Below are 15,525 nucleotides of genomic sequence, written 5' to 3' on the forward strand. Positions count from 1 at the left end.
CTAGTTTTGTTTATCTTATGCTAAATCTGGACGAAATACGCTTTTTCATGGGCATGCTGCCTATATGACAAGTTATTATGCTTGAACAACCTATGTCATCCATCATCTTTGTGGACCTGATTAGTGATCAATTGTTTAATGGTCGAAGATGAAGCTCCGTTTTTTATTATCCTGTTAGCTTTGAAATGTCTACACTTTTATTTTGATCCTAGTGATAAATTCAATAATCATTCCCAGCTTTTTGAATTCTGATTTATAAACAAGCTGTTTTCATAATCGTAAATATAGACTCCTCTGGTTTGCAAATACGTTGTTAGTGTTCGAAAATTCTTCTTGCTTAAAGGAGAAATAACATATATCTATATACTTAAATTAGAATGTCAGATTATAGGTATGATAAGTAATGATATGATAGTATTATAGACATAAATAAAGATGGTAAAATGTAAAAAAAAAAATTATAATTGATTCAGTTTCGTTATTTTACAAGCAATGATGAAGTGAAAGTTTTGTTCCCTTTTATTATAAAATATTTGAATAATAGAATGATACTTTTATTATATTATATTTTAATTCATTATACATTATTATACTTTCGGTCAATGGACACTGAGTGACTTGGTTGAACAATTATAAATTCTTTGATATTGTTTTCTATCTTCATGATTATAAAAAAAAAAAAAAAAAAAACTTCATTCTCTATTCTTAATCCAAACATAACCTAGAATAATGAAATGCTTATAAAATTGATCTAATCTAATGAAATTTAAATAATTGATTTAAGAAAATGAAAATCGAATAGATTCAAACTGAATAAACTAACAGTAAATTTAAAATAAAATAATGAAATAATATTTTAGTTCAAATAAATCCAATTCAATCTGGTCTCTATGATAGCAAATAATAATAAAGACAGGTGCATAGAGAGGTAGCTAGGAGGTGGCCACAAAGGTGCGAGACAGCGAGTGACTTACAGTGGTGTTTCAAATTTTGCATTATTTGGGTTTTGGACTTTGTAGGCATCGGTGCCCCATGCTCCTCGTTTGACCACACATACTATTTTCTTTCTTGATGGTGTCACTCTAATTCATTTCCTTTCCCCATCCCCCAACTCATCGGTTCCTTCTCGTCATGACCGCCTCTCAACTCATCTCCGTTAGTCCCGACGAACTCCGCTTCCACTGTACGTTCTCTTCTTCTCCATCACAATCCTCTACCTCTCTCTCTTCTTTTTCTTTTTTTTATTCAATTCAATGTTAACTCATTCATCGTTTTCCTTTTATTAATTGGATCGGAAACAGCAAAGATATTTATGTTATTTAGTTATTCTCATGATATTCCTCTAACTGTAACCAGTTGAGTTGGAGAAGCAAACATTTTGCGATCTTAAGGTCCTCAATAACTCCGAGAACTATGTTGCTTTCAAGGTACTCCTTCAATTTCCACACACTCTTGCTTCATTCTAATTGCATTTTATTCAAATTTATTATTGTTAATTTGGTGTTGGATAGGTCAAAACCACTTCTCCAAAGAAATACTTTGTGCGACCTAACACCGCTGTTGTACAGCCCTGGGACTCTTGTATCATCAGAGGTGCTGCTTCGTACTATTTATAAGGCTACTTCTTTCATTGATTGAGATATGTGTATTTTCTTAGTTCGGTAAATGAAATGAAGCTTTTCATATCTTCAAAATCCAAAGAGCATTTAATACTGTATTCTCTAAATAACTAAGATGAATTAAACAAGAGTAATAAATGTTACTTCTCATTCCTTGACGAATTAACCTCTGCTATTTGGGTAAATTTATCCAAATGGGACTATATTCATGTGAATGGACTACTGAATACACATCCAATGAACATAAATTTAGAATTATGCTGTTTCATGCAATACATGGGTAGAAGAAAACGAAAAAAAAATAGCTTAACTGGTTGACTCAGTCTATGAAAACTGCAAATTTCGATTGATCAAAGGTCATGGAATGGATATTTTCTTCCCTGCGTTACTAGGGACTAGGAAAAAGTAATTAAGAGCTTATATCTGAGCATGTGATACACTGTTTCTGGTTTTTATGGTTCCAATTGATCTGTTATTTGGTTAAATATATACACCTACTTCAAACCAATCTTTTGTATGTTATTTGCTTTTGAGCCTATAGCTCTTCCCAGTCTAAGGTATTAGAGTTTGTCATATTGAGCCGACCAAAGAAAAAAAAAAAGTTTGTCATATTGACCAATTTTTACATTGTACAGTCACCCTCCAAGCCCAACGGGAATACCCTCCAGACATGCAATGTAAAGACAAGTTTCTCTTACAGAGTACAACAGTGAATCCAAATACTGATGTTGATGATCTCCCGCCAGATACTGTAAGAGAGTCAAACACTGTCCTTTATACAGGATCAACTATTTAATTTGAAAATAAAAAATTGATCACCACTACTTCTATTTTGACTTGCAGTTTAATAAGGAGAGTGGTAATTCAGTAGAGGAGTTGAAATTGAGAGTTGCATATATCTCTCCTACCTCACCTGAAGGAAGCTCTGAAGATGACGCATCAAAGAACTCGCAAAGCTTTGATACCTCTTCTGTGAGTCGCTTCTCTTCCACCGTACCCTTCGTGCAAATCAGTTTGAACTTTGAAGTTCCATTTTTATTCTTTATTTTGAATTTCGTAATTTTATGTATTTAGTCATAATGCCATATATTGTATCTTATGTGTCAAGCTGGAATCCCCTCGTGGGTTGGGTCCCTATGCAAAGAAACTTCACATACTTGAAACAGAAAAGCTTAAGAAACCTGATTAAGAGGATTTCTATGGGTGGCTTCACTTGATGTCATAATTCTTGGGTTTTGTGACAGCATTAATTCCATCTTGTTGATGCAATAACTACTCGTATGGGCAGTACTTGCTGCATTTGGAGGAAACAACGTAGGAGTAGAATTTGAGAAAGCTAGAAGCCTAGAAAACCATATTGAGATTGATAAGTAAAGACAAAATAAAAAATTGAAATCAGTGAAACATGGAAACTTCCTGCTATAGGACCCTTCTGATTGAAAATATAAAAATGTGTTGCATCAATTTTCTCCTGTTTATAAAAGATCTGGTATCTGGTTTCCTCTGCTCCATTTTTACTTTCTATAGTTTAAAAATTTGTTTCCTCAGCTTTTAAATGGCATAAAACATCTAGCAGATTGTGCTCTCTACAAATTCCACCATGACAGAAGTGTGGAAGAAAAATTATGCTTCGGTCTCAAGTTTGTTTGGCAGAAATTATCTTGCAAAAGATACACATACAATTTTACCCGTTGTGGAACTGTTTATAAATTATAGACTATGCTTTCAGACTGAATTTGAAGTAATTACTTTTGTGACACCAGCTTATTTTTTAGGTTAAGAAATTTATATTGGCCGCTTTTAATTGCATTCATATTCATATGCATACTGAGTCTATCAGCAAAATGAATGGGTAGTTGCTTGAGTTCTATCTTCTGTATTTGAGTTATCATCTCTAAAACAGTACCCAATATTGCTCGTTATTTGCTCACTGTCAACCATTTCCTACATTGTAGCATTTAGTGCCAGATGTTTAACTTTCTCTACATACCCTGTTCTACTGTTTACATTAGCCAGTCATGCTTAAATAAATTTCCTTTTCTGAAGAGTCAGGCTTTACAGAATCTGAAGGAAGAAAGAGATGCCGCTGCCAGACAAACGAGACAGCTGCAACAGGAACTGGTAACTGTTCTACACATTTCCCTACATTGTTATTTTATTATAAGATTCAATTTGGAGTTGTTCCAAATATGCACGCATGATGGTGACTAAAGTTGAAACTGATGAAAAATACAAGTACTACAATTTAGAAGCCTAAATTGGGATCAACAATAATAATTATCCACATGCACCCTCTTTCCACCTTATCTTTTCTCTGTTCATTTACTTTTCCTTTTGCATCACATCATATATTCTTTTCTTTTTTCCATCTCTCTCTTCCTTTCACTTCTTACACCCCTAAATGCAGGTGTATGAATATAATTTTCCTTTAGAGTTTCTTTCCCTTCAAAAAAAAAAATTAAAATGTAGAAGAGAAAAACAATAGAGCTATGAACTGGAGAAAATATCAGTGATTTGAGCCTGTGTAATTGACTATGTGTGTTTGGGAACCAGTTAGGAATCCCATTTCGTGATTTCCAAAGCAATTTCCGACTTTCCTAGACAACAAATGTGACTGGAGAAAATTGTTACTTCTCTGTTGAACGGGATGCAACGTTTATACAAACACAACCTATATCATGAAGAGTTATTCCAGTTCTTTATAATTTTCGTTTGGTGTCTTTTCCTGTATGCTAGTACAATACTTTTTATGTGGGCAATAATACAGACATGGCCAGTATGGAGGGAATTGCTTTTCTGATTCCAATTTAACGAGGCATTGGTTGAAAAATGAATTCAAATGAACTTTATTCGCTGTACTAAAATTGGCCGTGAGGCTTGTAAAGCCTCCCTCTCAGAAACGGGGGTGGGCGGGGACACGAGATGGGTAAAAGAACTAAAAGTGGTTAGTGAAGGCTCCTTTTTTTTGGGTGCCATGCAACACTCGAATCTATAATAGTTGTCTGTTGCATACTTGTATTCATTCATTATTGAGACTCGAGAGCTATTGTAAATATCACTAATCAATCTGGTCTGTTGAATGTGTAGGACATGCTAAAAAACCGAAGAAACCGAAGAAGTGACCCTGGCTTTTCCTTAACCTTTGCCATTTTTGTGGGTCTCCTTGGAGCTTTACTTGGCTTTCTAATGAAACTTTTATTCTCTTCTCCATCTACAGAGTGATTGAGACTAGTCGATCCATTTGCATGCAGACTCTCCGTATTGTTCACTGTATACGTGTAAAGTTTAATATTCTTTTGAATGAGATTTTTTCCAATATGCCTTAGTCTTACTGTACTACTATTGTTTGGTAGGGTAATAGCTAGTAAATTATTTTCCTAAAGAAGGCATTCACGAGCATAAAAGATGCAAGAGGAACGGAAGTGTTTATTATTCATTTATAATACACCCTAATACATTAACACGCCAACTTAAATACTTCAACAAGAAATCGAATTCCCTGGTAATTGACCTACACGGCTTGTTTAGTCTAATAACAACAAACAAGGAAAAAAGAAAGTTTAACGATCGCTTCTGAACATGTTGATTCATTATTGCTGAAATCCAATTCAGTGTTATAGATAGGCCTTAATTCAACGACGATCTGTCTGAATATAATAGGGGTCAGGCTAATATACAAACTAGTTGTTGTTAACAGTCTTAAAAACTTTCCTAACTTTTCTATCTATCTGCCTGAGAAAAGGGCCAACCTTGAAAGTTTGGCGTTAAAGTAAGGTCGTTTAGTATGTTGTGGTCGATTCTTTTATGTGATTCCTGATATTTTTCTTAGGCACTCCTCATTCGGAAGTCTAGTGGGTCCAAGTAAGGTATACAACAAATATAACTTGCAAGCATTTGAAGCATGGTAGGGGTTTGAGAATATATATAGATATATATTCTTTTTTATACAAACCAGAGGAATTAATACTTATAAGTGAAATTGATATTTCAAAGTTTAAAATATAAAAATTAATGTGATTGGTTGCTGATGTGTCTACCTGCGATTGGTTGCATTACGTGGAATAATGGCATCAGAAAAATACCAAATATGGTACGGCATGCATAGGAGACTTAAATGAAAAGGAAATAAACTTAAGTGGAACCTTCTGCGAAATTAGCCTTCGTCCCTTGATTGAAGTATTAAATATTCCTATATAAATATAAATTGGGGGTCTTGAAATTCAAAGCCATATCTGTGATTCATCAAATTTGTGTTTCCCCGACCCCGATTGCAAGCAATGGACGCCTTCAATTCCTTCTTCGATTCAAGAAACCGATGGAATTACGATACTCTCAAAAACTTCCGTCAGATTTCTCCGGTCGTGCAGAATCACCTGAAGCAGGTTCGCTCCCATTTTTTAGGGTTTTACGATTGATTTTGATTCTTTCATCAATTAGAAATGAAATTCTCAAGCTATGGATTCTCTAGGTATTGCCATATCGTGTTAACAATAATGTCTCCTATTTCGCTTATGTCAATTTCTGTGATCTTAGGGTTTACAAGAATTGAGGTTATAGAATCTTTAATTTGTAATTGTGGTTGTTTGTAGGTTTATTTTACTCTGTGTTTTGCCGTGGTTGCTGCGGCTGTCGGGGCTTACCTTCATGTCCTCTTGAACATTGGGGGTTTTCTTACTACAGTGGCATGCATGGGAAGCAGCTTTTGGTTACTCTCCACACCTCCTTTTGAAGAGGCATGTGTCTGTTTTTTTCTCGTTTGCCTTCGGTTGGTTCAATGGTTTGTGATCGTTATTCACCTGTCTTTTCTTTTGTTGTGATGTGCAGAGGAAGAGGGTGACTTTGTTGATGGCCGCATCACTGTTTCAGGGTTCCTCTATTGGACCCTTGATTGATTTGGCTATTCATATCGATCCAAGGTATGTGTTGTGGTCAATGGATTGTGTGAGGATGCATAGGTTACATTCTATGCGCCCATGACCCTTGATTGGATTTGAATTAAATTTTTGTTTGGATAAATGACAATCAGTCTATTAGAGAAGTTAAATGAGAGAGCTTCTATAGAAGTTGAAGTGTACAAGTTGATTTTCACTTATAGGAAAAACTTAATTCATTTTACCTTTATCTTTTTCTCCTATAATTGCTTTTTGAAAAATTTATTCACACGGGGCCTAAAGGTATTTGTTTCTAGTTGATGTGCTTCGTGACAATTGGCTTGTGCATTTTGTGAATGTTTTCAAGTTTTGGATAACTATGTGACATTATTCTTTTGTTGGTGCAGCCTTATCTTTAGTGCATTTGTGGGAACAGCTTTGGCCTTTGCATGCTTCTCAGGAGCAGCTTTGGTTGCAAGGCGTAGGGAGTACCTGTACCTTGGTGGCTTGGTTTCTTCTGGATTGTCCATCCTTCTCTGGTTGCACTTTGCTTCTTCCATCTTTGGAGGCTCAACAGCTCTCTTTAAGTTTGAGGTCTGTGGCTGGCATCATTCCCTTTTATGTGAAATTATCTTGGGGCAGTCTCATCTATTTCTTGAGTCTTAAACTGCAAAAGGATTTCTTACATGGGTTTTATTTCAATGGTGTTGCAGTTGTACTTTGGGCTATTGGTGTTTGTAGGTTACATTGTAGTAGACACCCAAGAAATAGTTGAGAGGGCACACTTGGGCGATCTGGACTATGTAAAGCATGCCTTGACCTTGTTTACCGATTTGGTCGCAGTTTTTGTCCGGATTCTTGTTATTATGGTGAGTTTGATCGTTAAGCAACAACCTTTTTATATATTCTCTTCTACCTTGCAAATTTGTATTGACGGAATTTTTCCTATTATTTTTCAGTTGAAGAATTCGACTGAGAGGAATGAGAAGAAAAAGAAGAGAAGAGATTGATTTTCTTACCAATCTGCTCGATTAACACTTCACCTCGCTTGGTCTGTAATACATAAAAACAGCCGTCTATACAGTGTTTTCCACTTTTTAAGCTTGCTCCTCCTACTGTGCAGTTAAGTCGTTTGTTTACCAATAGTACATGTTGACATGTTTTGAGCTCTCTAATAAGAGAAATGTTTACATTACATTTGTTTTAAAGATGAAAAGGGGAGTGGGGAAGAAGTCGATGGTGAAGGTCCCTAATAAATTCTTACTCCCAAGACTCAGAATTTTTCTTGGGGAGGAAGTGGAATTCAGGGAAACACTTTTTTTTCACACATTATTGAGTATATTTTATACTAGACTCGCCAAATCACGAATTTCATTATCTATTTAGCTTCTTTTTTTTCCCCCTGTAGTCACTTGTTTTTCGTTTTATTTTTTAATATTGTGATATATGTTTTTTACGTTTTATATTTAATTAAAGTAATAGTTTCAAAGGAAATTTTTTTATAATTAACATTGAACGTAATAAAGTATCTCATAATTTATTACTAAAAGTTTATTAATTAAACTAGTTTTAAAAAATTTAAGTTGAAGTTTTCAAATACGCTTTAAATTTCAATTTATTTTTCATTAAAAAATGTTTTTATTAAGTTCATTATTTTCTCTTAAATTTTTTTTGGTACATAGACAACATTGGTAGCGTTCATATATTTGAAAAAAAAAATATTTAATATTTATAAATGTTAAAAAATAAATTATATAAATATATAGAATAAATAATAAATAAACTCCTTAAAAAAATCATGACAATATGTATCTCCTTATAAAAATTAAAACTAAGGGTCAGCTTGAAAACCCTTAAAAGTAGATTGTAATTTTTTATATATAATTATTATAAATATAATAAGTTATCTTAAAAAATATAATAAGTTTACATTATTCTATAATTCAATTAAGTTAAAATCATTTTGGTTAAAAATAAATTAAGCTATTTTTCAATATACTTGAATTGAAAATGCAGCATGTTCATTGATCATTAAATGACCAAACGGTACTTATAATTATAACTTGTTTTTTTTTTAACAAAAAATTATAACTTGTTATTTAATAAGTACCTGAGCATTTAGTTAAAGAGAAAAACGAAAAACGAAAAACGAAAAACAAGAAAGAGTGGGAGGGTGACAAAAAATCGACTGAGAAAATCTCAACTTCAAAATAATTTTAATGGATAATAAATTTGTTTGAAGAAAAGTTTACGTTACATGTTTGGTTCAACGGCAAAACCAAAAATTATAGATCCATAACGTGAAAACCTAAAGTTATATGGAGTAGTTTGTACATTGACGTGAGGCTTCAACGTGAATTTTGCCAGATATGATTCCAAACCAAACATGTTGTACAAGAACGAAATGATGTTGGTGTAAAACATCAGCAGAAGCAACGAATGAAAAGGATGCCTATAGCATCTGCCAAGAGCGGAGAGCTTATCCTGAAGATGAAGAGGAGGACTGCTATAAGAAACCCCTTTTTGCCTTCTCTAAGAGTATAATGAAAACAACAAATTCCAATCATAGGATATGAAATGAAACCATGAATCTTAGCAACCAAAGGAGCATAAGAAAGAAACCATGGATCCATTTAGAGGACGAGTCCCGAATCAACCCTCCAAGTTTTCAAAGTTCCCAGCCAAGGAGACGCTCATCAGTATTATTTGTGAGAAAAATTGCTTGTAATGCATTTAATAGAAATAACATTATTCTTCTCACAATTATTTCTTATAAAAATAATTTATGGAACACCTTGTATTAAAACTATCGGATTATATTTAGGTATCTAATTTTTAAAACTTCCCGAACATTCCATAGTGGACAAGGAATAAGCTGGCGGTGGCTAAAGTTAAATTTTATGTCATTTGTTGTTTAATAGAAATATGTGTAGGCTTTTATGGTCCCAAAAGCATGCGAGGCAAGACCATGGCCACGCCACGGAACTAGGCAGGATCCAAAAAAGATCATAACTCGTGATGGATATCATGTCATTTTACTTGATGCTCCACCAAATCTAAGTCCATGGTATGGCCTTTTTGACTTTTTCGTATTGTCCATTGATGTATTTTTTATTTTTTTTTACATTGTCTATATTTACACACACTCGACTCGTAGAACTGGTAATTATTAATGTGAGAGGCAGGATAATTGTTACAGAATAATTGGTCAAGCATTTTTTTTATGCAAATTGGTCAAGTATTTTAACAACAAAATAATGTAATATATCATAATGATCCTATTGATATATTATTGTATCAAAATACTTCAATTCAAGTTCTGGTTTCAATTTGAAATATATGGTCATCAAAGAATCCAATTCGCCCATCAAATACAACTTGCAATACTTAATAAATTTCACAAGTTGACAATAATACAAACAGTGGAAAGGATTGCCAAACTCTAAGCTTTTTCCCTTTTTTATTCCGAAGGTAGTAGGCGTGTAGTGATTAGTGTAACATCAATTACATTTGTGTCAAATTAGAATGCTTCAATAATGTGCGAGGCTTAGGTCATTACTCATTCGACCCATCCCGTAAAGTCACCACGTTGCCCATTAGAAAAAAAAAATTAAAATATATATATGCATTGATCATAGGCAGAGAAAGCAAGTCTAAGAAAAGAGTAATATGTACACAATGTTTAGCTTGATTAAAACTAAATTATTTTTGAGCCCAAAAAACTGTAAATCAAACAGATATACTAATACACTTTTTTTTTTTGTCTATACTAATAGTATTTAACTTCAAACGAAAGAGTATTTCATGATCTTTAAAGTTTAAAGTCGAGAAGTTTTCCAATTTTTAAAAAGAAAAGGTGCCATCTCAACTTACATTAATTCCTTGGTGCCCATTTCCATGCCAACATGTATTTCGGTCAGTTGCAAATCCTGATCAGAACCCACCTTCCCTTTTTGCTTCTTTGCACAGTCTAATCCATAATATTATTACCCACATATGTTACTATTATTAATACTCTTTTGTATGAAACGCCTCTGTCAATCTGACTCAATCTCCCCGTATTAGCCCAAATGGGAAGAATACTTCCACTTAATTTATAGGGTGGTTACATTTACTTGTCGTTTCTAACTGGGAAGTATTCCATCTCCCAAATTTGGATGACATTATTGGATAAAAAACTTTGATTTTCCTTTACCTAATATGTTTTCGTTACATGGATGGATTGGAGGGTGAAAGATGCCAAACTAACTTAGACGAAAGAACCTGAAAAAGAGAAAATGGAATACAAACATAAAAAATGTTTAGGAAATTAAACAAAAAGGTTTATACACGCGCACTTAAAAATTGATTCCGTGAACAAAGAGTTGAAGAAAAATATATGAAGCTGATATTTAAGTAATGAAAAAAAATATATATACCAATAGATGAGAAGACAGAAGTATGAGTGGAAACTAATACACAAAGAATATCATGAGTTTAATTCTAAAATCAAATAACTAGTGAACCAATAGATTTGCGTTAATTATAATATTAATGGTTAGATAATGACATGGAGGGCTTATTATGTGTTATAGTTAAGAAGATGAAAAATTTTCCAAAAATTCTTTTATTTTAGTATATTTATTCTCAAATACGTTAAACTAAAAGTAAGAAATAAAGTGCATTGAAAATAGTTTACATTAGATTTACTAAATCTAATTTTAAAATCAGTTTTCAAAACAATTTCCTATAATTTTTAAAAATCGTTTATTCAAAGTACAAGCACATAGTCGAAAAATATAAATTGTGATAGTGAAACTACAATATGCACTCATTGTTGGTTCCCCAATGCAAATGGCAATATGAAGGGTAGGTGTGTGGAGTGGCGTGAACCATGACACCCAACTAAAGGATAGTGAAATGAGCTTTTCCAATTCAATTCCAATTCCAGGTGTTGTTTGGCATTGCATTTGCAGTTGACTTAAGTAAGTTTCATCCTTTGGCTTTGGGTGTCTCTACACCCTTCAAACCAATCAATACATACCACATTCCATCGTATTCTTGTATTATTAGTGCATATGATGGTGTTTTTGGTATTTTTCTAGATTATGGTTAAACTTTAAAGGGTTCGTGTTTGCACCTCTTTCTTTTTTACTTCCAACCTAAAGTTTTGTACTTCATGACGTGCGAGTCACGGGCCCACTTAGGTTTAGCCCACAAGTACAAAAGAGTCCCTCCTCTCCCAAAAGTGTTATTAATAGATCCTTATCATTATTTTAAATATGTTTTTATAAAAAAAATTGGTTAAAACAATAAAAAATGTAAAAATAGATGACTTGGTAACCTACCAAATAAAAATGTATAAATTATCCAAATATAAACATAATATTATAATCATAAAAATATTATCTTACTAAGTTACATTGGCACCAATTCTCTAATTAGGCAATTATCACGAATTAAACAAATGTATTGCAAAACAATTAAACAACATAAAATCCATAAGACTTCACAAAAGTTTATATTCATCAAAACAATAATTAGCCAAACAATATATAATAATATTAAAAAAAACTAACATATTAACAATTAATATTAACTTTTAAAATAATATTAACTCAGTGGTTAACCTAACACACCTCTTTAGCCGTTGGGTTGATAGATTGAAAGGGTTGATGAATTATATAACCCAATCCAAATGGTTATAACAAGTATAGACAATAATAATTGAGGGAAAAAAAAGTTAAACAGTAAGCAAAATCAAGAGAGATAAGTTTTTTTGTTCTTAAATAACGTTTGATCAATGCTCTGTAGTAAATAAATACTTGTAATAGAAAAAAAAATACATGTAATTATTAATGTAAAAAATCATAGCATTTGTTTAAATAATCTAACAACTACTTTTCAATATATTATAATGTTTAGCTGAAAATAAAATCCAGTCAAACTGGGGGGGTAAAAATGACCTAGCGAAGCGAACATGCGTGGAGTGAGAAACTGGGTGGCTGGAATATAAGTGAAAATGTTGGGGAAATCTATTTGGCCATTAGAAAAAGAAAAATGGTCATTGGTTACACCGAGATTAGGTTTGTTTTCTTTTCTTCTCCCACACCCATTTCCGTCTTATTTTCTATTACTTTTATTTATTCCACTTAATAAAACGACACACAACTTTTTACGTCTCAGCACATGAAATCCATTCCATACCTTACCATTTTTGCTGTACACGTGGTCAAATGTTAAGTCATGGCTCCCCGGTCCCACCACGATTCTGTAAGCACAGATAAAAATTTAAGTTAATTAAAAAACTTTAAACAAAACACTTTTCTTATATAAACTATATCCAATTATTTTATTTTAATACTTTGCGGTTTATCAACGTATGTATTTATAAGCTTGAAAAATTATAAGGATTCTTAAACTAAATTCAAATATTTCAGTTTAAAAAAAAAATCCAAACTCTTTATAGAAATATTTTAAATTAATTTGATTTTATAAAATTAATTTTAAAATACAATGTTATTTAAAAACTTGCAATCAAAAATAACTTTAAACGTGTAATCATCAAAATGATTTTGGTCTAATCAGGGTTAACAAACAACATGACTAAAGATATACATAGAATAAATAATGAACAAGATGTTAGTGTAAGTAATTTTGAATTTGATTTCTTTAAGGAAGATGTTGAATAATAGAAGAAAATATTTTACACCAATATTATGATATAAAAAAACAATAAATAACATGACTCGAGTTAATGTTAATTCAAAATTTATTTCTAATCATTTCAAAGATAATTTTTTTTAGAGCAGCTTGAAAGAAATTTAATTTTAAATTTTAAATTTTTTAATACACTGATCAAACACCTAGTCAATGGAAAAAAAATCATATTTGACTCATCTAAAATTAAAGTTATGTTTGAAAAATTATTTCAACTAATTTATAACTTTTTTATTAGTTAAAAAATTTATTTAATTATTTAGTAAACAATTTTTTTAATAACTTTGTTGTAACTTTTAACATTTTTTTGAAACGTTTGAAGTAATTTTTTAAATACTAATTTTTATTTCTTTACATTTTATTTCACTTTTATTCTTAATATATATATTCATTTCATTGTTACTTTTTAAAAAAAAAAATCATGATATTATTATTTTTTGTTATTTTACATTTTTAATTAATTTTATCAAATATTTCTATTTTAATAAGTTAATTTTCAGTTTATAACTAACTTTTAACTTCCAACTAATTTTTTAAACTAATTTTACCTAACAGCCTAAATTGAAACATGTCAAACCTGAATTCAAACAAATCCTTTATATGCTTATAAGTTGATTTCATCAGCCAATAAGCTATTTTGATAAAACTTAAATATGTAAACATGAAAATATAATCTTTCATATTTTTATTATGAGTTTTGAAAAATTATTCATGCTTATTGTTTATTTAAAATTAGTAATACCATAATTTACTTTATTTCTATCTACATCATATGATTTACTCTATTTCTATTCATAGGATGAGAATTATAAAAGTTATATTCCTACAAAAATATGAAAAATTATTTTTAACTTGATTATAAATTCTATTCCAATTATTTTAAATTTTATTCAGTTTTTCTTAAGAATATCAAAATCTAATCATTTTTTTTTAAAATTTATCGAAAATAACATTTGTAATCATAATATTCTACAAAATATAATTGTTGAAAACACACTATCATAACTCAAAAACATCCCATAAATAATGTATGAAAAAAAAGAAACACCCCATAATGTTATGAATTTACGAGGGTTTGGAACACAATTGAACCGATCTTAGCATAAGAAAACTCCACACAATAATTACCCGGAAGCAAACTGAATCGAAAATGTAAAAGGTGGGAAGCTATAAGAACAGGTTGGCCTAGGACAACCAGTTATGAGTTTTAATAGGACCCACCTAGCTTATGAACCTCACTATTATGTTTCTATTTATATTCTTTTTTTAACGAACATTTATATTTTATTTAAAAACAAAATAAGATAATTTTTTAAATAAAGTAATAAAGCCTCGTAGATCTAAAATATCATTTTGCTTTGATAAATGAAGCACCAGTGAACCTGACAATCTGTTTACTTTTTTTCCTAAGCTTGGTTTAGCGTTAGTGACGTGTTAACCTAACCATTGTAAAAAATTATGGTAGAAATGAAATAATTTTTGAATTATCTTTAATTTGTTGGTGTATTTCTTTTATGAGTATATTCTTATCGATAAATATTAATTTTTTTGGTTAATTTTATTAGAAATATTAATGAAATACACTTATCTGTTTTAAGGATCTAGATTTACATTAACATACGAAATTGAAAATTATTTTGTGCATAATTGCATATTGTGGCAGTTGTCTTGCTTGAGCGTCAAATTAAAGTTGAAAAATATAAAGACTAGCTATGATGATTTAAATTTTTAAACATTTAGTAATAATTAAATAGTTTTGCTGTACAAAAAATAATTAAATATTACTAAAGAGAAGCTGAAAAGATTAAAGTATTTTTCTCATATTATAGCATGAAAAGACTTTTTACCTGCAATTTAAAGGTTTAGCTATGTTGCATAAAAAAGGAGGGGGATGGGTTAGCTGTGGTTGAATTTGGTCTGGATGCCAGATCTGACCAGTTGCTGATTTACAATTACGAGTTCCTAAAAGACATTATTTTTTTTTTCGAAGGACCTAAAGGGCATTATAAGTGAAGGAAACGTTTTAACGTTGGTCGAAAAAAAAGTTTCTAATAATGCAAGGCATGTTCTTTGCAAATACCTGTTTTTGGTAACTCTTGCAATGACTTTCAACCATTCGATTTGTCATTCATTGGGGTCTTTTTGACTGTTTGATTTGATAAAGTTTTCAAAAGAGATGCAACTTGTATGGCAATATGTTTTTGAGCTTAAAAAACAAAATCTTCTGTTTATATATATATATATATATATATATATATATATATATATTTTTTTTTTTTTTTTTCTTCTTCTTTTTCAGAGAAAGACTAATGACTCCATCATATTCTTCCATAATC

General features: G+C 31.1%; 2 protein-coding genes across 3 annotated transcripts; both read left to right on the forward strand.

Annotated features, from left to right (window-relative positions):
• Positions 1-895: 895 nt before the first annotated feature.
• On the forward strand, positions 896-4,937 carry LOC100794270 (vesicle-associated protein 2-1). 2 transcript variants are annotated; one of them, XM_006590517.4, is made up of 7 exons: positions 896-1,183; positions 1,357-1,427; positions 1,512-1,593; positions 2,255-2,370; positions 2,463-2,591; positions 3,666-3,740; positions 4,707-4,937. In XM_006590517.4, exons 1-7 carry the CDS (start codon positions 1,132-1,134, stop codon positions 4,839-4,841), a joined length of 660 nt encoding a protein of 219 aa, XP_006590580.1. In that variant the 5' UTR covers positions 896-1,131; the 3' UTR covers positions 4,842-4,937. The 2 variants fall into 2 exon arrangements, with proteins under 2 accessions (XP_006590580.1, XP_003539079.1); XM_003539031.5 differs by having other exon boundaries at positions 910-1,183; positions 3,672-3,740.
• Positions 4,938-5,726: 789 nt separating this feature from the next.
• LOC100791632 (bax inhibitor 1) lies at positions 5,727-7,685 on the forward strand. The gene is made up of 6 exons (XM_003539028.5): positions 5,727-6,001; positions 6,209-6,352; positions 6,444-6,535; positions 6,898-7,084; positions 7,204-7,359; positions 7,450-7,685. Exons 1-6 carry the CDS (start codon positions 5,897-5,899, stop codon positions 7,498-7,500), a joined length of 735 nt encoding a protein of 244 aa, XP_003539076.1. The 5' UTR covers positions 5,727-5,896; the 3' UTR covers positions 7,501-7,685.
• Positions 7,686-15,525: the final 7,840 nt, after the last annotated feature.

This window comes from Glycine max, chromosome 11, assembly GCF_000004515.6.
Source record: "Glycine max cultivar Williams 82 chromosome 11, Glycine_max_v4.0, whole genome shotgun sequence".
Lineage (NCBI taxonomy): Eukaryota > Viridiplantae > Streptophyta > Magnoliopsida > Fabales > Fabaceae > Glycine > Glycine max.

What these genes read in the sequence shown, in the direction of transcription:
- LOC100794270 (XM_006590517.4), top strand. Translation starts at nt 1,132, where the DNA reads ATGACCGCCTCTCAACTCATCTCCGTTAGTCCCGACGAACTCCGCTTC. An exon ending in ATGATCTCCCGCCAGATACT is followed by an intron (nt 2,371 to 2,462) that starts GTAAGAGAGTCA and finishes TTTGACTTGCAG; the next exon opens with TTTAATAAGGAGAGTGGTAA. An exon ending in AAAGCTTTGATACCTCTTCT is followed by an intron (nt 2,592 to 3,665) that starts GTGAGTCGCTTC and finishes CCTTTTCTGAAG; the next exon opens with AGTCAGGCTTTACAGAATCT.
- LOC100791632 (XM_003539028.5), top strand. Translation starts at nt 5,897, where the DNA reads ATGGACGCCTTCAATTCCTTCTTCGATTCAAGAAACCGATGGAATTAC. An exon ending in TGCAGAATCACCTGAAGCAG is followed by an intron (nt 6,002 to 6,208) that starts GTTCGCTCCCAT and finishes GGTTGTTTGTAG; the next exon opens with GTTTATTTTACTCTGTGTTT. An exon ending in CAGCTCTCTTTAAGTTTGAG is followed by an intron (nt 7,085 to 7,203) that starts GTCTGTGGCTGG and finishes ATGGTGTTGCAG; the next exon opens with TTGTACTTTGGGCTATTGGT.